Source organism: Hippichthys cyanospilos, chromosome 1, assembly GCF_059441005.1.
Source record: "Hippichthys cyanospilos isolate Australia breed blue-spotted pipefish chromosome 1, RoL_Hcya_1.0, whole genome shotgun sequence".
In the NCBI taxonomy this organism is placed as follows: Eukaryota; Metazoa; Chordata; class Actinopteri; order Syngnathiformes; family Syngnathidae; genus Hippichthys; species Hippichthys cyanospilos.
In genome coordinates this window covers 6,220,370-6,242,308 of record NC_142369.1, presented here as the reverse complement: position 1 = coordinate 6,242,308, position 21,939 = coordinate 6,220,370, and the positions used below count along the sequence as shown (strand labels likewise).

Below are 21,939 nucleotides of genomic sequence, written 5' to 3'. Positions count from 1 at the left end.
GGAACTTTAATAAAACACTAATACTACCAAGTGAACCAACTGAATACTATACATTATACAAACAGTAATGTAATGAATAATGTGCTTGCTTCCTATTTAGGCCTCATCAGAGGTGTGCATCATGGGCCCAAAAAAAAAAAAAAATATTAAGAGGTTCATTGAACAAGTGGTTTTTTTATTAGAGAAATTGTACATAGAATGTGGGGAGTGTATTTGGTGCAAGTACAGTATAAATGTTACTGATCAAATATCCCCTGTAAAGTGAAAGAGTGAAAAATGTTGACGAGCAATCATTTGGGGCTTTTCCCAAACGATTACATCTTCTTCAATGTCATTAGTGCTCATCATGTCTTAACGTTTATAAAAATTAGTGGAAAGTAGAAGGAGGAATATAAAGCAGCAGTCAGCTTCCTCAGACCATGAGGAGGCGGTGCACTTGTTGCAGTTGCTGCTGCGATAGAACCAGACGGTGGACTTGCTCTTGTCCGCGTGTGCAAGGAATGGCGACACGGCCCACAAACACAGTCCCGCCCTTCTTCTCCTCTTTCGCCTAAAATTAGAGAAAGTGATGATTTACCGGTTTGTGCTAGCGTGTGTGTATAGTTATTGTTCTCACCTTGACAAAAGAGGAGACTGGGAAGGTTGCGAAGTCGGAAGCGGCTTTTGCTCCAGGTTGATGGGACACGACATGTTCAGCTACTTCACCCTAGAATAAAAGTAATATTCAGATGTACAATCAAGTGAGCCTCATCCAAATGTTTATACCTTGAGTTTGCCTAGAGCGTTGCTGAGGTTGTGAAGTCGGGCCGTCTGCTCCAGCAGCTGGGCGCTGGCGCTGACTAGAGGGAGATGATGTCAAAGTTGGTGATATGAAGGAATTTAGAATCAAATGCGTCCACATACCTGATGTCTTGCCAGTGATGTCCACCACTTTGACTTCGGCACTAAGCTTAAGAAGCGTTGCCAGCAGCTGGTCTGTCCGACGGTAGATGCCCATGTTAAGTCCCTCTGGTGGCATGGAGCTCTCCTTGGACACCTGGGGCAATTTGGCTGGGCACAGTGGAGGCAGGGAAGCTAGCTGGGCATTCATCTTCTCTGCCTGAATGTCAAACACAATTCCGGTCAAACCAATGCGAGACAAGTTTAAGACTTATCTCAATTTTAATAGGGCACCTTGAGTCTAATGTTTTCCGTCTTGAGGTGTTTGATGCCCAGTCTCTGAGCTTCAAGCTGCTGCTGGAGGAGAGGCGAGTCCACCACTTGCATTGGTCCAGCCAGTGATTGCGACATACCGACTAAAGGGAGGGGGGAAAAAAAATCATGATTCTAAAAGGAGGAACTCATCCAGCCTTCATTTTAGATATTTTCAGGAGTACCTCCTGCTGATCCTTGGAGAGCCATTCCCGAAGCAGGCACACCACGCAAGCCCTCAATGGTCATCTTGGATTGGTTATTGATGCGCTGTTTCAGTTCGGCTTTCTCCGCTTCCAGTTGGTCAATGTCAGCTTGCAGAGTATCCATGGTCTCTTCAAATTCCCTGTGTTGTGAAAGGAGAGTGAGTGAGATGATGAGCTTGCAAGAAAATGAGACACGATCCTCTCACTTTTCTTTCTTCTTCAGCAAGTCGAGATTCTTGTCCAGTTTGGTCTGGATCTTCTCCACGCGTTCATCCGCGTCCTTGGTGGATGTGTCCAGTTTCTTCTCCAGTAAGCTCAGCCGGACATTGGCTTCGCTCAACTCTTCTCCCTGCAAGAGAGAAAAAGTTTTTGAACTTCTGCACAAAATGTGCCCTTTCAACATGTCCTCACCTTGATTTTGAGAGACTTCTTGAGCTCCTTGATGGCCGCTTCTCTGTCCTCCAATTTCACCCCAAGGCCTTCAGCATCAGTCATCTCAGCTCGAACCGTTGCTGCTCTCAATTCCACTGGAGGACTCTGAATTTAAAATCACAGTGCAACATTGACAACACTATCCTGAATTATGAGACACGAGTGGACACACAAGTACCTTTGCCTGTGGCTTGTCCGCATCATATTCTCCTTCCTGCATGGCGGTGGCCATCTTGTTCATCGTGGCAACAATAGCGCTGCAAGATTGTCTCAGGCACTCTGTGCCGTTAAGACCATGAGCGCCATACACCTGTGTGAGTAACAAAGCACCCCTTCAACCCACTATTTGATTTCATCGGATGCAAATTGAACATTTCATGTGATTCTCTCTACCTGTTCCACAGCCTGGCATGCTGTGTCTTCCAGTTTGAGAGCATTCAGTCCTTCTTGCTCAGTCAGCGGTGCCACCATCTGAGCGCCGGCTGCTGCCACCTCCTGGAGCACTGCCACCACACGAGTCAGTTGCCGTCTGCACTCGGTCAGCGCCTCGGACACCTGGACAAAACGCCAAGCTCCTGCTTAATTATTTATGTGAATGAAGCCCTGTTTTTAGTTCACCGTTCTTACTTGCGATCCAAAATTGAGAGCAGCTGGGGCCCCGACGGCATCTGTTCCAGGCATTCGACGTCGGATCTTCTTACAAAACTGCTTGATGTCTGAGCAGGATGTGTCCAGGTCCTTCAGGAGAGCAGCCAACGCGGAGTTTTCCTGACCCGTCGCCAGGAACGCACGCAAACGTGCTACCTCCACTCCCATACAGTCCAGAGCACTCTGGGTAAACTGAGGGTCAGATGGTGAGTTAGCTTGGCATACCTTTGAAAACCCCTTGTGAAATCTCTTTGAGGATCTCTAGTCATTTAAATGAACGTACCTTAATGTGGTCAGCCAGCTGAATAGTACAGTCCTCAACGTGGTCTGCCAGATGAACGCTGTACAGTTGCTAGAGAGTAGAGCAAAACAAACTTAGCAAGGTTATATTATTGAGGAATAGAATAAAAGTTCTGTTACCTGGTAATACTTGATGGCCTTGGTCAGCGGTTCCACCTGAACAGTCTCATCCAACTGATCTTTGTGCAGAAGGTCGATGAAGTAATCCAAAGAGCGCTCATGAAAGCTCATTTCCGAGTAAAGCGTCCCCATGCGCTTGAAAACCTCCACTGAGCACATATTCAAAGCCCTGGAAGCAGACAGTATAGACTTGTTTAACATATTCACTGCCAACTGTTCAAAATAGATCTTTGACGTCGATATGCATCCATGTTAGTAAATGACTGGTTTCTGTAGATGCCGAAATTTGCGATGTGGCTTACTGTTCATATTTATGCAAGGTGGCCTGCAGCAAGCTAAGGGAGTACACGAGTCCAGAAGCAAAGCTGCGTTGTTCTCCTGGAGGCCCTTTAAGCGCCGTGCCTTGGGCCAGGTTCCCGTTTAAGTCAAACTTCTCCTGTGCGTGTTTGCTGATGAGCTCAGCCTGTGAAGGGAAAGAGCCTTTACTCCGGGAACAGGATGGACACAGCAAAAGTGTCTCCGTGTGATCGGTCTTTCACACCTTGCAAATGATCCTGGGGATGAGCAGGAGGACCAGTATGCAGTCGTGGTCTCCGCCGTGACGAAGGAAGGAGTCCGGCATGAAGGAGGTGAGCAGGGACACCTCCCGGTTTAGCTGCGCCACTTCCATTTTCCTCAGCTCCATCTCGATGGCCTGCGAAATGCACGCAATTCTTCAGCGCGACCAACTTCGAGGAAGCGTTATCCTTCACCTACCTTGGCGTACGCCTTTGTCTCTGCGAACTTGATCTTGAAGTCAAACAGCTCTGCGGGAGGTTGATGCACTTGCTCGCTACTTTCATTCTGCTGGGCCATTAGCTCGTTATTGGCTTCCTGGTGTACAAAATGAAATTAAGATGGAGGCTTCTGATACAGCATCTGCACAGTATGCGCACCCACCTGCAGTCTGTTGGTAAGCTCTCTGTATTTGTTGATGGTCTGCTGGTAATCTGCCACCATCTCCTGGGCGGCCTCCACTCTCTTGTCTGCCTCTCGGACCTTGGCTCCACTCATGTCCAGCTGCTCCCTCAGCTCCATTTCCGTCTCCCTGGCGTTCTCCTGGAGCTCGTCATTCATTTCGTTGATCGCCTCCTATTGAAGCAAAACGATCACTTTTCACCGAACCACAGCGGATGTGAATGATAGCCGTAAAGCTGGACTGACCAAATCGGTAACGGTTTCTCTCAGCTCTCGGACTTTCTCCTCTAAGTCAAGGTTCCTCTCAGTCAGAGTCTCGACCATCTCCTCTGATCCCAAGGCGGCGTCCACCTGGTATACGACAAGGACACTCAAGACACGGAAAGCGTTCACGTTACGTAATCTCTGTGCGGGCTTCACCTGCTCTTTCAGTTCATCGATCGTGGCTTCTGCTTGGTTGACCTCCTCTTGTAGTTTTTCCTTCTGAGTCCTCAGGGTCTCCATCTCGGCATTCTTCTTCTCCATCTGCTTCTGCAGCTTCACATGCTCCTGTTTCTCTGAGGCAGACAGGTCTCTCATCCTGGGGGAAAAGTAAGGCATTTACAAGAACTTTTCTTTTGAAATTAAGTACTGTTTTTTTCAAAATATAAAATGCAGTTTATTTTGTCGGACTTAGACAAGTGCGATTTTATTTAATTTTTTTCCTCCTTTTACATGACGTCCTTTTTTTTTTCAAAAGATTGGACAAAATACTGCACAACAGTTAAATAACAAAAGGCGATATTTGAACAATGTGAGTTTCTGAAATGTTATTTTTTTCTGTTTTATTGGATCGACTTATAGTCCGTACACTAAAGTAACTACTCACCTGACCAAGGCCTCCTTCAGTTTGCTGTTCTGCTCCTCTATCTGTTTAACATGGTAAGTGGAGGCAGCACCATCTGAGCCTGCAGGAGAGACAAAGACCGCGTTACCTCCACCTCAGTTTACGATGAGACATTTGTGAGATGACAGACCTTTCTCTGAAATGTCATGCCTCAGGATCTCCAGGTCCATGGAAAGCTCCTCCACTTTTTCCTTTAGCGTTTCCACCTCTACCTGCAGCGACTCTGCTCGTTCTTCAGCCATCTCCTTATCCAGAGTGGCCATTTCGATGGCGTCTGCGGTGTCAGACATTTCCTCCATGTAGCGGTCCTTTGCCTCCTGAGCCTCACGAGCTTCCTGGAGGAACAACAGCATTTGGTGAGCCTCTCAGGTTTGGAAATCTGCATTTTTCAACTTTATGCATGGAAGGAAACTGATATTTGTAAATAACTGATGCTACCTTCTTGGCTTCTTTGAGGTTTTTCTGCAGCTCGGCCTGCTGCTCCTGCATTTTGGTCTTCCACTCATGGAGCTGCTCCAGTTGGATCTTGTGCTTCTCCAGCTCCTTCAGCTTGGCCTTGTCCTCCAGGCGCTTTCCTTTCAATGTCTCCAGCTTCTCCTCCAGGTCCTTGACCTGCGCACGTAGGGATTCTTCCTCCTAGGAGTAGCGAACAGGTGGGTGGATGCGGTTGGACCTAGTCTTATTTCCAAAGGTTTACGCTTGTTTGTTTTAAATTCAAATTCTGTTGTCCCAGAAATATTACAGAATTACTTATTAATTAGAATTTTAAGAGGCACGATTATTTCTACTTATACAACACAGTTTATATAGATAAGTCTCGATTACTAAACTGAGATTACTTTGGAAAATAGCAAATTAATTTTAAAACCAGATGAACTAATTATAAACTTACTTTTCACCCATCTCTGTGTCATGCTAATCCTACATTAAGTTTTGCCTGTGTAATCCTCGAATACATTTTGAGGATTTCATAGTAGTATGTTTGAATGACATGCCATTTTGATCTAATCTTCAGCAGCATCATCCTAAATCTCGTATTAGTGACCCACCTTGCTAGGAGTAACTGGAGCAGAAGTTGGGGCTACCTCTGTCAGCGTCCCACCTAGCTGAGGAGTAATCGGAGTACCAAGCACACCCTGTTGCGGGGTTAGGGCCACTTCACTGACATCGCCAGCCGACAGATTCTCACGAGACGCCTGACAAAAAAAACAAAAATAAAAAGGTTTGTAGAGGACAGATCAGCGCATTTTAATCGTATTTAACTAGACCAAAAATTTCACCCCACTCGTGCTCTTTGTTAAATTCATCGAGTGAATCCCATCACTGAGCCAAAACTGCACTTGTGTTCACGGAGCACATGCTTCACCACTTCCCGTGCTACGTGATGTGGCGGAGCATACCGTGAGTGGCAGTCTGGAGCGACTCGGACGTACCAAGAGGGAGGGGAGCGAGCTGGCTGACGCCAGACGCGTTGGCGTGCGCCACTGCCACAGCACCATCATAAAGAAGGTGTTACTACATGTATCGGGATGGCACCTTGATGGCTGTTGTGTAAAATTGCTTTCTTTCCGCTATTAGAACTAAATCCTTTAAGTGAAAATAAACATTCGCCATTATCTCACCTTGGTTGAACGACGGGTAGAGGACTGGAGGAGAGTAGGAACGCACAGCCAGCATCGCGAGAGATTAGCAACACAGGAATAGCAAACCATGTGAGTGTATGTTGACTGTTAAGTTTTTAAAAAGCTCCAGGTAGAAGAATAGCAACACGTCGCCATGCAACTGTCAAAGTGCGAGGAAAGCCTAACACAATTTTGCACATATTGCATGCTTTCACAAAAATTCAAACGTGCACATGCAAAAATAATGTGGTCCTGTGTCTGAAAGGATAAACAAACATGTGCATTGTAATGCATTTTTTGAAGGGAAGAGATTGAAAGGAAACTAAACGTATTTAGACAGCAGTAAAAGGGCTATCATTCAATAGTCAACACCTTTTCAAGTCATGTTTTTCCACTTGCTGGAAATGTAATTTAATGTACTCAAAGCTCATCTTGCAAATGTCCAAACACATACAGGTAAAACAGGTAAGCTGTGATTTTCGGCTGACAGCAAGTGGAAAATGTGTTTTTAAAAGGTATTAATTGTACATGAAAAATAATGAATCATTCATTATAGACAACATATTAGTTTTGTCCTGCTAAAGTCGCAAAAATGTATCGTTTTAATTTGATCACTAAAATAGTTTCACATACAATTTGCTGTTGACTGAACGCCTGAAAATGACATCACGTGCTGTGGTAACAACTGATCACAGCTCAGCTTGTGAACGTCACATCCAAACACAGAAAACAAGTGAGCTGTTATTTTTCTTTTTCTGAGCCTTAAGCAAATGTGATTTTCAGCAAAGGGGAAGCTGTATTTTTTAATGTTCTTATCAAATCAAGTATCACATCCAGTCTAGTAAAAATGGATTTTTGACTTACATAGTTGTCAATGGCTGTTGTTATCTTATTCATTACCAGGCCCATATCAATTGATCTTTTCTATCTTTAGCCGTCAATTGCAGCAAATGAGATGAGAAAAAAAATACTAGATTTTTACTGCTGAAAATGGCTGGATAGGTTTAGTATCCCTTTATGAATGTTGTTAGTGATATGAGTGGTGTTAACACGAAGCAAAACAAAAACAATTAGACTTGTCAGGAACATTTCTACCTTCTTTGCGCTTAACGGTGTCTGGAAAAAAATGCATTTAAAAATAACAATAATGCTTTGTTTAATTTCGAAAAGAAGGACTTCTAAATCTTGCTGTAAACGATTGCATACCTGTTTAGTCGTTCTGGGAGTCTCCGGTATATCTGTTGAAACGTTGTATTTTGTAAGATGCTTTTGATATACCTTAAAATCCTACGATTGAATATGTAATACACAAATTGGTCACCCTTCTGTCTTGGGATCCTGGAAGCGCCGGACTCTGGAGTGTCTGGAGATGTTGCACTGGAGCCGTCATCCACCACCTGGATCTGCACGGGGCATAGGGTGACATTAATTAGATAAAGAAAACGAATTGTTACTTGTGTAATTTTTGTCATCTTACAAACCTGAGTTTGTTTGATGAATAATCCATGGTTTTCCTCACAGGTGAAATAGCGTTTCCCCTGCACGGTGCCGTCATTCTTGCCTTTGGGTTCTGTGAGGATGACGCCCACCCATTTCCCGGGGGCAAAGAGGGTTGCTCCGATGAAGGCGACGGTGCCACGCTGACCTTTTCCTATCACTTCCACTACAGAACCAATCTGAGGGTGAAGGGGCAGGTATTTAGATGAAAAGCTTCGTTTTTAACATTGATATTTTCCTGTCAGTTTAAAAAATGACCTTTGGGGGTTTCCCACTTTCCACTGTTCCCCCGCTGCTCATTCTGCTGATCAGTGGGCTGGTTAGCTGATGGATTGTGAACATGGAAACAGACACAAATTGAGTTAATATTCATTTTTGTATCTTTTGATAGTGACTGTGGTCAGTTCCATACTATTTCAAACATTTGGATACATGTTCTTTAAAAAGTTCAGTCAAAAGATCTAAGAACAACATAATTTCCCAGTCACATGTCACAAACCACAATCGGCACCATAAAATCTTGTCTTTTACTTGCTCCAGCTTACACAAAGACCCCCATTCAAAACAAAGCAGGTCATCTTAACTCATGCTGCTGAAGTTTTTACCACAGGGAGGAAAACTGGATGGAAGAGTTTTCTTTAGGAGGAGCAAAGACGCAGTCCGGTATTATTTATAAACTTGTCTGTAATTCTTCTTTGAATAAAAGTCGCTTAATTATCTCCTTGAACAATCGTCAGCGGGAAGACGCAAGATGCAGCGAGGTGAATCGCATTTCTGCAATATGGTAAGTGCCCCAAAATAAGTAATTAAATTTAAAGTTTAGTCTGGAGTGATATTATGTATCTGTAGTCTGGTTTTACCAGCAAGTTACTCACCTGTGGCGTATAAGAGTGTCTCCTCGTAGCCATGGTAGTTATTATTAAATAAAATACAAGAAATCCAAAATCTGAAAGACTAGTCAAACTAAGGAGTTGTTTTTTTCGCTCATAACTCTTTTCCTTTCTGCAATTCAAGGAGGGGCCCAAGTGGTGCATCACTAAACGTCACCAGAGTTGAACAGAGAAAGGGAGGGTGAGAAATTTCCCATGCCAACATAGACACAGCTGCTGAAAAGGTTAGGTGACTCCTCGGAGATGCCACTCACCAAAACACTATGAATTTAATATTAGCACAGCATCAATTCACAACGCACGTTACTTGATAGAATTGCCGAAAAGGGGAGAGGTACTAATTGTAGCCCATTGATAGATCCACATCACTCCCGTTAGGTCCCACTGACCCGTATTCTTGGTGGGTTGTCTTGTGAATCCCGTCAGATCATTTTTAAACAGCTCCTACACAAAATTAAAAAGCGATAGTCTTGCACAGTTGCCCATTAAGTCGACAGGGTAAAAATAAAAAAAACATTACATTGTTAAAGTAGATAATCCAGTCGTGCAAGAGTGTTACTAACCCGTCATTTAGCAAAGAAATGGTTACCTCCATACGTGTAAAATTAATTAACCGTTAACACAATACAATAGCTTCCATGTCTGCTGGCGATCAGAAGCTCAAATTCAACAAACCGTCCACTTCTGTCAGTCTAGCATTTTTATGCTAATGTCATCATCGCTAATGTAACAGGACTTTTTTATATTGTTGAATTGAAAGAACAGCACTCGATACACTTGCACTCTCGAATGATGCTTCTTAACACTCAAGCTTTTTAATACAACCTTTAGATGGTTCTCCTTGGAATGTTGAGTCAAGATCTTGTTGCTATTTTTCCTCCTTATTTTCCTTGGTCTTGTCCCTGCTTTCCTTCTTCTATGGGCTTTTAACTGGTACGTTTAATGCGCACTACTGCCACCTCCTGGTATGGAGCTTCAATCAAGCGCTGTCATTTAGTTTCGGTTTCTGAGCCCTGTAAAATACAGCTGCATGATTTTTTTTTGTCCATAACAAGTACATGCTAGTTAAGGTAATTGCTATTCTTGTTTAAATCAGCAGTGGTTCATTCCTTCCCGTGTCCTGACTAGATTAAAGGTTTATCTGCAGCAGCGTCATCTTGCAGCAAGTCGCGGCTGTAGACTCATGTATGCCAATATTTTTTTTAAAGTGTTCTAATGATGGACAGTGCAAATGGTAAATATGATGTCGCTTTCCTTCTGTTTCATTGTTACATTTATACGCATCGCAGGTTAAATAAATGAACATCGATCTTTCAAAACACTGCATTTTACTGACAACAATCGTACTTTCCTAAACAAAAATATGAGGTAATTGTTTTTGTCAGTCGTAGGTGTGTCGTCCGCAATGCACGTCCACTTTTCCTGATCCAGAGGTCCAGGCTGAACTGACCAATCAGGCTGCGGAGGAGAGGCTGCCCTTGTCGGCGTTGGCAGCCCACACACACCGGCTCCACAGCTCCAGACCGAGATCCAGAGATCCGGCCGCGCAGCCCCTTGGTGCGTCACGACAGCGCCTGGACCCGAGCTGTCAAACTTGGAACTGTTGACCCAAAGGTGGAAGCACTTGGAAGGTGAATTACGGTGACTTTTACGAAACTTGGCGTTGTTAAAAGTACTTTCAGTTGTTTATGCTTTTTCGAGCCGCAAACGGAAAGCTAGGGAAATTATTGACAGAAACCGGTTTTACCTTTCAAAATAAAATTACGTGTATTGAAACTGAATGCAACATTAGGCTCAGATGGAGATTTATCTTGAAAGAAAGTAGTGCTATGTTCCGGTTTTGCAAGCAGCTCCTCAGGTAACTTGCCACGCTGCCATTCGTGGCAGGAAGATTTTAAATTCCATAACATTAAAAAGCTCCAGTTTTATTTTGCCGTTTTTTAAAATCAACAAGACAGTTCGATCACAAATATTCGCGACAAATTTAAGTCGTTCAAGCAACATGCAAACAAAACCCAGGAAAACTTATCCAAGTAGTTTCGTGTCGAATAAAGGGCGTGGATCTCAAGTGTGACTCGTTACGTCATGTATTTAAAGTCAAATTTCGTGTCCGCACTGAAATACTGTGATCGAAGCAGTACGCAACAAGCACACGTGCAAATTAGTTTGCTCGAAATTGCTCTTTCACATTTAATTTGGCATCTAGTTTATTTGTTTCCACATGCAGTTGTAGGGTCAGAGATTAAAAAAAAAAAAAAAAAAAGTCGTGTGTCACCCTTTCATTGTATCTGTAAGTCAAAATCCAGAAAATTTATTGACGTGTGATACCTTTTTGCTGATATATTTTTGCACTTGTTCACTCAGACCATGTCAGACGGCGAGCTGGTCAAGAAAATGCTGAGGGTCATCCTCCAAGCCAACAAGGGTGGGCTGACACTGTCCCGTCTGCAATCTGAGTACAAGGAGCTGACCGGTGAACAGATTCCACATAAACAGATGGGACACAACCATCTGGACACTTTTCTGGCCAGCATGCCCTCCGTTGTCCGCGTGGAGCGCAGCCGCTCTGGAGAGGTGCGAGGTTGTTTGCTGTCTAATCCAGTCGGAGAAGATTTAGTAAACTGAGCCTTGAAGATCAGTCACATCCTCACTGATAAAAGTAGTCACTAACATGGGCGTTTGTATGTCTCCAGGCAGTGTGTTTTGCCTCTGTGGCCAAAGAGACGGCGCACGTTGCCAAAGTGGTGGCTCGTCAGCGGGGCTCCAAGAAAACTGGGCGACCCCAGTTGGTGAACACCCAGATGAGGGTCAAACCAACGGCCTTGCTTGTCTTTAATGGTATCGTCAAAGTCTTTTGAGGCTTAGTTTTACACATTTAGAATGACAAAACCAAGCTTTTCATATCCTCCTGGGACCCAGCCTATTCATTTTTGTCCACTGTAGTGGATATTTGTTTATTGTCATTGACTTCTTGTTTTGTCACTATTCAGAGCGTTAATAGCTCTTTGAGTCTTGTGGTGCTGATTTTGGCTTTTCCAATTATGTCTCATGTCTTTAGATGGCATGCAAGTAAATTTTGACAGAACAACAATGGACACAACAGTGGACACAAATGAATGGGTTTTGTAATGGAAAATGAGTGTTCGGCATTACAGTTTGTTGTTCAGTGAACACCCGTTTTTGTTCGAACAAAGACCTTTTCACTTAACTTACTTGAGAACTCTCTGTGTTGTTAGAATGAGACTACCTTGACAGATAAGCAAGCAGGGAAATATTTCTTTGCATTTAGGGCTGGCTTTCATCTGAATGAATAAGAATCTTCTTTCTTACTGGTCCCTACACACTCTCTTAGAGACCATGAGACTGCTCTATTACGACGTGTATTTTAAGCCTCAAATATAAAGAAACGGAATAAGACAATTTATTGTCATGTCGCCTAAAAAAAATCCACAACAGCTGGATCTCAGGAGGTCATATTAGTTAGGTTATATTCTATAAAATACTGAACAGTATTTAAGGGAAGAAGCAAAACATCAGACTTGTCACTAAAAATGAGGTAGTGGGTGTGGTTGTAATAGTAATTATACTCTTAACTATTAATATGCTTTGTCATTCTAAAAATATTGATTTCTATTTGCTCACTGTTGCTACTCACATACAGGCTGATGCGACATCTCCTCACAAACACTCCTTTGGTCTTATAGTTTGCAGTGCCTCCACTAGAGAGTGTGATTCTGCAGAATATTCTTGGAGTCAGAGAAGCTAGTGGGGAGCAGACTATTGTAGGAGAAAGAGACTGCACTTTAAGGGGTAAAAAAAAAAGAGAGAGAGAGAGAGAGACGCAGCACAATGCTGGTTTAGGGCTCGGGCAGGTGGTAGCAAAGGAGCCAGGGAGCTTGAATGACTGAGCCTGAGTGGCTGAGAATTAGCCACGGGACAACAACAGCTGATTCATGACAGCCGTCCGCTCAACGCTCCTTCAGCACCTGCGATTTTGATATTCACAGAGAGTAACACCTCGCGCTGTGAGTTTGCTGACGCGATGCTCGTCTCCAGGATTTAACATTCACTGTACGTACGCGTGCTCGGATGATTGAGTGACACTAGAAGTGTTTGGGAAAGGTGATGACTGTGATTAAATGAGAGAGCACAGTGTTTATTGATCGTGTTGGAGTCAAAGGCGGCAATAGGAAAATGATGAAGGCAGGCATTTTAGTGTAACGTGTAGACACGAGAGCTTATAATTAAAAGTAGTTTTGCGTTGTCCTCCGTTGCCATTCCAGTACCGCCTCGTCTCAGCATACTGCGTGTGTGTACGTGTGCCTCTATGCAGCAAAACCTCAAACCTCCCTGAGGCAGCCGAGCCACCGCGGCCGAGGCGGCGGGAGAGGAGGCGGTGGCCGAGGCTCCGGGCATGGAGACTTCAGACAGTCCAGGGACGTGAGGGATGGACAGACTGAAGGCAAGACGGGGACGCAACAGCTGAAGATGTCCAACCAAGTCCAACACGCACCCAACAGGTAAGTAAACACGTGGCTCTCTGCAATAAGCTCCTGCCCGGTTGCCCATTCATTCGCAAAACAACTGACATCACCACAGACCTCAGCAGCACAATAGGACGTTCAGGTCCCGGCCTCGTGTGTTGGCGGAGTTCAGGGGGGCGTAAACCATTGTAATCCCCTTCTATTCTCTAGTAGATTAAAGCATCTGAACCAATACAGAGTGAATCAGCACATCTAATGGAGCCCTCTCGATCTTTCATTGAGACAGCGGGCGTGTCCATGTGGTTCTGTCACACGAAGAACTAAATTCATCACAACAGAAACAATACTGTGTACTGTTGATTAATCAGCAATGGCCTTTTTCAGACTATTCTTTTGGTTGACCTATGAAATTTTTGAAAATATTTAAATAAGGAGCTTGGATTGAATGACTGAAATTTAAAAAAATGAATGTCTTTATGACTGAGGGCATTAAGATTCTCTGCTTTTATTTGCGTTTCCTGTTGCTACAGATTTGCTCTTTCCAGTGATATGGGTTTAGTATCCAAAAATAGAGCAATCCAACAGATATTTGTATAGATCAGATCAATCACAACTTTGAGTTTTGATTAGTCACAATGTATCTGTAGATTAAAAGGGTTTTTATCAACATTTTTGATCTGTCATGTGTTAATTATTTCTACATTTATTGTTGGTTCGCCACCACCAGTCCCTTCACTCACTCATATTTGAACAGTGTTGGTTGGGCATTGAGCTGGTCTTTGCGTTAAGAGCAATCTATGCCTGTTTTTAACATAACCATCTGGTTTAGCTTCGGCAGCCTGAATACAAAAACAAACAAACAAAAGAAAAAGATCTCTGAATCCACATTTTGTTTGCTTAGACCTGACTGGCCTTTAAGTTTGGGCTCTTTACAATGTAATGGAGCCAGCACTATCTAAAACTAAAATCAAAGTCCTGTTTCCAGGCCAGAAAAGAGGATGACACTTCCATTGCGCTTTCAAAAGGAGGTCCAGTCTCATCTTTCCAGAAACTTCCAACAATCTACTCGTAAGTTTGATCACCTTTGGTTTTATCTTACTGAATACAAAGCAATCAATCTTAATATTGACAAGTCATCAGTTTTGTCCCTGTTTTTGCAGCACCTTCACAGTTCAATGAGAATTTGGACTCTGGCAAAGTCTACAACCCCCAACAGGTCCAGAGCTGCATCAAGGATATCCTGTCCCAGTACAGCAATGGCTTCTGGGTGTCCAAGCTGCCTCAGATCTACAAAGAACTTTATAAACAGGATCTGCCACATGAAGCCATCCAAGATCTGGAGACCTGGAAACACATATGCACTGTATGTTCTGTGGAAACATAATCTCATGGTGTAAAGTGGCCGTCTCATCGGTGTGTTCCATTTATTCCAGGTGGAGAGAACATGTAGCAGTAACCCATCTGAGCTCCTCCTCTACCCTGCCAAGGAGAAGACCACTGAACCCGTCCCTGCTTTAACTTCCAGCTCCTCGACAGATAAGGCCCGGCAGCCCTCCGACCACCAGAGACCCCAACTGAAACGCGCCGGCTCGCACCCTTCTCCGTCGATGTCCTCGTCGTCCCCCAGTCCTCCCTCTTCACCGGCGACCCTTAGCCCCGAGCTGAAGCAGAAGCTCGAGGAACTGCTGCTGAAGTATTCCAGTGGCCTGTGGGCCCACGCGCTGCCCAAGCTCTTCCAGGATACTTACAAAGTCAGTAGGAGAATTACGCAGATAGTCAATAGGAGCAGTATGGAGATATTCTATTGTGTGCATAATTTTTTTTCTAAACAATTTTTTGATTGTCACCCAGGGCCATGAACCTTTTAATTCACGTGTTGTTTTGCGCTCACTTTTTTCGGGGGGGCTTTTTATTTGATCAGTGTAAACTCCCCGGACACGTCCTGGATAACCTCCACCTCCTCTCCGACATCTGCACCATCGACTACCCGATGCCGGACAACCCTAAGCGAGCCATCATGTACCGGAGGAGCAGCAGCGGCGGCGGCGGAGGAGGAGGAGACGAGAACTGTAACAGGAGAAGCTCATCGGCCAGTGAGGAGGAGCGGATAGTGAAGCTGGAGACCGGGACGAGTCCATGTGATCACTCGGTGCCCCCCCTGCAGATCCCCAAAGAGGAGTACCCCTCTGTGCTGGTGGTGGATGCCACGAACACCAATGAAGTCGTTCTGAGGTGCAGTTTGGATTTGGAAGCTGATTTAATTGGTAGATCTCAACGGGGTCCTCCTTGTGTTTAAAGGTACATCGGTGAGAGCTACTCGCAAGCTCAGGAGCGTATGGAAGATGAAATGAGGGAATTTTACAGTCCGGACAAGCACGAGTCGACGCCATGCCCGTCTCTGTTGGCGGGCCGGCTCGTGGCTGTCAGAACCGAGGAGGAGGAAGTTCTCAGAGCTCAGGTGTGCGAGCTCATGGGAGATAAGGTTAAGGTGAGAGGATCTCAGGAACTCTTGTAGCACTGCAACTGAAGATTTTTTCAATACTGCATTTTTGGAGCACTTAATATTCTTTACATTTGTCATAGATGTCGGCTATTCAGTTTGTCATCTTGAATTCAATTCAGTAATGCTCCTAACAACGCAATATACCTTGTCAAAAGAAATTTCCAAAAATACACCTGTTCATCAAGACTGCCCCTTATAGTCGGAAAAATACCGTACTTGATTAATATTGATAGTTTTTTGTGGATTCACTTCCAACCCTGTATTAAAAATGGGCCTAAAAAACAAAACAAAAAGATTGATTTGGTTACTTGGTTTGCTCCATAATTTCAGAAGTTCAGCATAAATGTTCATTGTTGTTTCAAAAAATAAAATGTTTAAAAAATATAATGCGTTACATCTGTTAACAAATTCAAAATAGCTAAATCTTGTATTTAGGTTGAATAATATTTGATTTGTTGGACTGTTTATTTTGTTTAATGTGCAGTCGTGCCTCCAACCCATTATACCATACACAGTATATGTAAAATAAATAAATAAATAAATAAACCTGTTCATTGAGACTTGTCAATTGAGGAAAAAAATGTTTTAATTTCCAAATTTTGTTAAATAGAAATTTTTAAAAATTAAAAACGCAAGAGTACTTTTTTTTCTGAAATTTGGTTGCTGGTTTGGTCTATAGTAACCATCAAAAATATTGATCATTGTTTTTAAAGTAAAATTCAACACTGTTATAATCATCTTGCCTTTGTAGAGGACTTAAGAAATATGTGCTATTTTATTTGTAATTTCATAAATACCAATAATAATCATTGATTAATTTTGGTAATTGATTAATTTTCGATTATTTGTTATCCCACTACACTCTTGTTTATGATTTCCAGGACATTTAATTCAAGGCCATTCCAGCAACTAATGACTCTTTGACGTTTATAGCCGTCGATGGCAGTGAATGAGTTAATGTGACTTCAAAGCTATTACTTCAGAATTTTTAATTGCCCCTGTGGCTTTGTAGGTGCATTTTGTGGATCACGGCTTCTCAGAAGTCGTGAGCAAAGCTAAACTTTTTGAGCTGCACGAGAAGTTCTTAAAACTACCTTTCCAAGCCACCAAGGGCAAACTGGCAGGTGAGATGAAACCAAAGAAAATAACGGAAAATAAATCCTTCCTTTTGCTTGAAATACTCAGCAATCATTTTGGAATTTTTGTGTCCAGGCTTGGAACCTTTCAGCCAGGAACCCGCCGTACTGAAGACATTGGAGACCATGGCGAGCGGCCGCATCCTATTGGCTGAAATCCTGCAGAGAGGGCAGACTCCTTTGATGGTGTTGTACGACACCTCGCAGGATGATGACGTCAACATCAACGCCGCCTGCATGAAGGCCCTGCAGGACAAGAGCCTCTCCAGTCCATTACAGGTAAAGGGGAAAATTTCATATATATATGCTGTATTTATACAGTAGCGCACAATAGACTCATGTTTTGTGTATTCCTCAGGTTAACAGCGCTTACATGAATGTGAGCGTCACCAGCGTCTGTTCTGATGGGACCATCTATTGTCAACTACCCTCCAGAGGTCTGGCCAAACTCAACGAGATCCTGGACAACATCGAGACGTACTTCCACTCGCAAGTTAGTACCATTGATAATACTTTTACAGTTAAAGGTAAAGTTGATGCACACAGTAAAATGTTCGGTATACTAGCTTAAACATTCTGATCAACGTTGCGTTTGGGGAATTCGAATAATTCCCAGTCATTTTCTCAAATACATTTTTTTAAGTGTCCAGACATTCGATCCTGGATGCTTATTTTTATGTTTTTTTTCATGTTTTTTTTTGTTTTTGGCTAAAGAAGTGTATGAGAAAAACCAAATCTAAATTTAAGTACTAAAGTAATCAATTACATCATACATTAAAGTAATTAATTACTTTAGGTACTTTAGTTGGTAATTAAATACTTAAGTAACCGATTGCTTGATTACTTTAATACTTGAATGCTTTAAAAGGAATTGATTACTTTAGTACATATAACCCAAACGAAATTAAATAATTCAACCCTATTTAAAAACAACAATAAGCCCCCATAAAACGTCTTTGGGATTGAATGAGTTAAAAGGCTCAAACCTGTCCGAGAACCATACAAACACAATGACCAACAGAGGGAAGCAGGTCGGAAAGGTCTGTCTGTACTCACGAAGACTCTGAGATCTTAGATGAGATAAAAAAAAAAAAAACGCAAGGGATTGGGGCAAAAAAAAAAAGATTCAGATGCTACAGATGTGTGTTACCATAAATTAAGTGGTTCTCAATCTTTTTTTTTAATGATGTACCCCCATGAAATACTTTCGCCCAAGTACCCACTAATCAACTCAAAGAGAAAAAACTAATTTAGGACAGAGTGATAATGCTGCACCATCCGTGTCTTACACTTGTATTGGTATCTCTAGCAATCCATAAGATAGATCGTCTAATGTCAGCTAAATTATTTCTCACCGGTCTGGAAAATTGCATAACAAATGACAATACGCAGTCTAACATTTAACACAATAAAGGCATAGGATTTCCAAAGGAGTCACCGAAACGCACTATAGCAATCAATTTGCTCTTAATTTGAAAAGAAAAATGTACTGTTCCGATCACGGCATTACATTAGATTTTCTTATACCTCTAAAAATGCTCTTAAAATTGCAAACAGTGCATTCACTTGCCACCATTTGAGAACCAATAATTTGATGCCTTTCCTAAAAACACAACTATTAGAATGCCATTTTTAGACTAGTGAGTGCACCTAGAACATATTACTCGAATGAAAATATTCAAGTGGACTTCCCCTTTAAATGCCCACCTCAACCTGTGGTTGCTTTATCGCCAGCGATGGCATTGAGGCGACTGACAGTCTTTTGTGAATGTGTCATTGCCGTCTCAAATTAGTGAACAGATTGAGATTAGGTTGATAATCTGGATTTGATGCTTGGCCAAGCCACTTAGGATGCGAGCGCCGCAGTGCCACGGCTCCCCTTTAAATCTTTACGTCAGTGTTTAGGTAAACATGGCTTTAAGTGAGGGGAAGCATTGCAAAGGAAAACATAACACTGGATCAACGGTACATCCCCAGTTATGGAAAATATTGTAAATTTGGGCAGCTCCACTTGAAAGAGATTCATTTGCCCACAGGAATTTTTTTCAGAAATGTATTCAATGATCAAGTAACTTTTTTTTAAAGTTCCCGTATTTTGAAAGTTCATTAAGAAGTGTCATTCCTTACGCCATAGGCACTGGCAAAAAGTTGCATTAAGTACATTAGCAACTACATTAGATTGAGGACTTTACAAAAATAACAGCAGAAAATGTTATTGTAAACAAGTGTAAGTATAAATACACTCATCTTGCCCGCCTGACAGCTTTAGCTTTCATATTTCCCTTTTTTTCCCACAACACAAGGCTGTCATGTTTTTAACTTTTTGGATTAACAATAAAAAAAATCATTTTTTCCACCTGTTTTACTTAATAATTGAATATTTTTATTATAATATGCCATTTAAAGTCCAACTGCTAGAATATTAAATTTAAAAACAACAACTAACGCAGATACTCAAGTTCATACCACAATGATGACGTATAGTGTGTTTATTATCACTACACATTGCTCCTTGTTTGTTTTCATTTAAAATTCTAACTCTTAGTTTTGGCGCCCTCTAGCGTCTACAGTGCTTAGCATCTGTTTACAGTATGTTGCCTCTTGGGGTGAGGCGGCCCCGGTGTAGTGAAATCTCTATTTCTCCTCTCGCAGGTAACGTCAGAGTTCTTGGTGTCCAGGCCCTTCTGCGGCAAAGCATGCCTTGCTCGTTACAAAGGAAAGTGGTCCCGCGTCGAAGTAAGATGGACTTTTTGGAGACCAGTTGTACAAGTGGAAACGGGATGATATCAAGGCTTTTCTAAATCTGTTTAGATCACAAATCTACATGGCAGCAGAGTGTTGGACATCCTTTTCCTGGACGTGGGAGTCCAGGCTTCTGTTGAAGTATTTGAGCTCAGGGAGATTCCACAAAAGTTCCTCCGTGATATCATGGCTATCCCACCACAGGTTGATATATATAAATATATATTTTTAAGTTAGGAGTAATTATCAATTGAATATTTTATCAATGAACCTGTGCTCAGGCTGTCAAGTGTTACCTGGCAGATCTTTCTGTCAGCGTCGGGTCCTGGACTCCAGATACTGTCCAGTGGCTTCGGGAGAAAGTTCTCAACACCACTAACTGCAGCATGAAGGTGAAGTTCGTTTTTCTTTTAAAATGTTCATGCTTCACCACCTAAAGTTGATAAAAGCCCTTTTCTCAAACTAAATCTGCACCACAAGGTGGCCAAGGTGGACAAAAGTAAACAGTGCGTTCACGTGCACCTCTTCACCGACAAGAACTTCCACGACACAGCCTGTAGTCTCAACCACCAGATGGCCCAGTCGGACCTGTTCAAACAACAACCTGATGTCTACCTAACGAGCCACAGGTCACTTTGACACTTTGACACAAAAACCTTTACCATTTTTTTGCTCCAGTTAAAGTCATTCCTGTCTCTTACAGTCCCAGCAAGATCTCCGCATTCACTTCATCCACCAAGTCATCAAGCGGCGGTGACGTCACCAACGGCAGTGCGAAAGTGACTTCGGTCGCAGCCAAGCCTCAACTCAAAAGAGTTCCGTCCGCAAACAAAGGAACCATCAGCAGCCCACCTGGAGCTCAGTCAGTCTCTTGCACTTTCCAGCTGCCACCTCTGCTAACACTGCCCCCTGCAGGTCATCATTTCAATTTTTTTTTTTGCATATGCAGTGTTAATGTTGTAAACCACCCCCTACTTTAGCAAGGAATAAAAAAGCCAGAGGAGTCAAGTGGTAGTCAGAAAGGGTCAGACTGAGATGCCTCTTCTCTCTCTTCTGACTCTGATTGTGTTCTTGCCTCCGGTTTCTCTTATTGATAACACACAGAAACAAGTGGATACTCACCATGTATAACAGAGGCTGCAAAAGTAGAAAACCTCAAAAATCAGTCTTTTTTTTTTTTTTGTCACTTCCAGGAAACAACATGGACGTGTACGTCTCAGTGGCGTGCCATCCAGGCCACTTTGTCCTCCAGCCCTGGAGGGACATGTACAAACTGGTCGTCCTGATGGGAGAGATGATCCTCTTTTACAACCAAAGTGACGAAAGACCTCTGAACGTGCAGAAGAATCACATCTATGCCGCTAAAGTGGAGAACAAGTGAGCGAAGCACTTCACTCGTCTGACGTAACGCAAGTGCGCTAACTCTGAAGGTGTGCGCCGGTTCCTCCATGCAGCTGGTATCGCGTTTTAGTGAAGGGGGTTCTCACCAATGGCATGGTGTCCGTTTACGAGTTGGACTACGGGAAGCACGAGCTGGTCAGCTGCACGCAGCTCAGAGCTCTTAACAAGGAGTTCAAACAACTGCCCTTCCAGGGAATCACCGCTCAGCTGGCCGGTGAGCCTCGAAGCCAAAATCCGACTTACGTGCCTCCTGCCGTGCTCCTCTTTTACCCAGTTAAACTTTTGGCCCTCAGGGGTGAAAACGAAGCAGTGGTCCGAGGAAGCGGCCATCGTCTTCAGGAACCACGTGGAGAAGAAGCCCCTGGTGGCACAGCTGGAGGCGGCGCAGGAAGCTGCGAACCCCTGGGACAGGAAGCTGACCGTCTTCCTGGTGGACACCTCGCAGCAAGATAACGACATCTGGGTGCATGACATCATGGCGGAGTTTGTTGACGAACTCCCCGCCGAATAAAATGCAGGACTATCTTAGCATTGCTAGTTAGCCTTTGAAGACTTTATCCATTTACAAATGCATGGGATTGAAATGAAGAGGGGAAAAAAATGGAAACAGACGTCAAAGTGGAGCAATATTGCCCTCTGCTGCCCACATTTGAGACTACAACTGTGACTTGACGCGTTTGCGTGATTGCGGTGGCACACGCTGCTTGGCTACAGTGTTTTAGTTGTGGCATTTATTTGCATCCTTTCCTCGTAGTATGCAGACATTATTTGAAGTTAATGAATGCATTTCAGTTTGAAGGAGAGCGCCACATTCCACTTATTTTCAAATGCTGTCGACTGGACAAAGCTCTGAGCTGCACTGTTAACTAATTTATTATTCAATGGTCTGATCTTGCATTTAATTAAAAATGCATTAATTTTAAA

The 21,939-nt window shown here is 43.1% G+C and overlaps 2 protein-coding genes across 7 annotated transcripts; one reads left to right on the top strand and one right to left on the bottom strand.

Moving 5' to 3' along the window:
* Nucleotides 1–154: 154 nt before the first annotated feature.
* Nucleotides 155–9,678, bottom strand: LOC148428810 (dynactin subunit 1-like). 4 transcript variants are annotated; one of them, XM_088405930.1, is made up of 31 exons: nucleotides 9,575–9,678; nucleotides 8,118–8,183; nucleotides 7,844–8,038; nucleotides 7,684–7,765; nucleotides 7,569–7,600; nucleotides 7,458–7,478; nucleotides 6,363–6,386; nucleotides 6,141–6,224; nucleotides 5,790–5,936; nucleotides 5,179–5,376; nucleotides 4,871–5,075; nucleotides 4,723–4,801; nucleotides 4,275–4,434; nucleotides 4,101–4,205; nucleotides 3,837–4,028; nucleotides 3,654–3,770; nucleotides 3,439–3,591; nucleotides 3,200–3,360; nucleotides 2,898–3,066; nucleotides 2,761–2,829; nucleotides 2,457–2,669; nucleotides 2,223–2,384; nucleotides 2,008–2,139; nucleotides 1,809–1,934; nucleotides 1,604–1,746; nucleotides 1,377–1,537; nucleotides 1,174–1,295; nucleotides 904–1,099; nucleotides 766–839; nucleotides 617–706; nucleotides 155–550 (listed from the first exon to the last, which is right to left on the bottom strand). In XM_088405930.1, exons 2-31 carry the CDS (start codon nucleotides 8,157–8,159, stop codon nucleotides 413–415), a joined length of 3,792 nt encoding a protein of 1,263 aa, XP_088262056.1. In that variant the 5' UTR covers nucleotides 8,160–8,183; nucleotides 9,575–9,678; the 3' UTR covers nucleotides 155–412. The 4 variants fall into 4 exon arrangements, with proteins under 4 accessions (XP_088262056.1, XP_088261811.1, XP_088261887.1 ...); XM_088405685.1 differs by lacking the exon at nucleotides 6,141–6,224; XM_088405761.1 differs by lacking the exons at nucleotides 6,141–6,224; nucleotides 6,363–6,386.
* tdrd7b (tudor domain containing 7 b) lies at nucleotides 8,954–21,939 on the top strand. Of its 3 annotated transcripts, XM_088406051.1 has the most exons (21): nucleotides 8,954–8,973; nucleotides 10,135–10,380; nucleotides 11,114–11,323; nucleotides 11,443–11,587; nucleotides 13,083–13,269; nucleotides 14,219–14,301; nucleotides 14,394–14,596; nucleotides 14,667–14,984; nucleotides 15,155–15,465; nucleotides 15,532–15,721; nucleotides 16,749–16,860; nucleotides 16,949–17,151; nucleotides 17,231–17,365; nucleotides 19,525–19,608; nucleotides 19,684–19,818; nucleotides 19,896–20,006; nucleotides 20,095–20,243; nucleotides 20,318–20,529; nucleotides 20,808–20,991; nucleotides 21,069–21,229; nucleotides 21,309–21,939. In XM_088406051.1, exons 3-21 carry the CDS (start codon nucleotides 11,117–11,119, stop codon nucleotides 21,524–21,526), a joined length of 3,348 nt encoding a protein of 1,115 aa, XP_088262177.1. In that variant the 5' UTR covers nucleotides 8,954–8,973; nucleotides 10,135–10,380; nucleotides 11,114–11,116; the 3' UTR covers nucleotides 21,527–21,939. The 3 variants fall into 3 exon arrangements, with proteins under 3 accessions (XP_088262177.1, XP_088262344.1, XP_088262266.1); XM_088406218.1 differs by lacking the exons at nucleotides 8,954–8,973; nucleotides 10,135–10,380; nucleotides 11,114–11,323; nucleotides 11,443–11,587 and adding an exon at nucleotides 12,662–12,774; XM_088406140.1 differs by lacking the exons at nucleotides 8,954–8,973; nucleotides 10,135–10,380; nucleotides 11,114–11,323; nucleotides 11,443–11,587 and adding an exon at nucleotides 12,670–12,820.

Excerpts from the sequence above, each read along its gene's own strand:
- LOC148428810 (XM_088405930.1), bottom strand. The coding sequence starts at position 8,159 with ATGAGCAGCGGGGGAACAGTGGAAAGTGGGAAACCCCCAAAG. Across the intron at positions 2,830-2,897 it reads AGGCCATCAAGTATTACCAG|CAACTGTACAGCGTTCATCT; the intron begins GTAACAGAACTT and ends TCTACTCTCTAG. Across the intron at positions 2,385-2,456 it reads CTCTCAATTTTGGATCGCAA|GTGTCCGAGGCGCTGACCGA; the intron begins GTAAGAACGGTG and ends CGTTTTGTCCAG.
- tdrd7b (XM_088406051.1), top strand. The coding sequence starts at position 11,117 with ATGTCAGACGGCGAGCTGGTCAAGAAAATGCTGAGGGTCATCCTCCAA. Across the intron at positions 14,302-14,393 it reads AAACTTCCAACAATCTACTC|CACCTTCACAGTTCAATGAG; the intron begins GTAAGTTTGATC and ends CTGTTTTTGCAG. Across the intron at positions 14,985-15,154 it reads TCTTCCAGGATACTTACAAA|TGTAAACTCCCCGGACACGT; the intron begins GTCAGTAGGAGA and ends TTATTTGATCAG.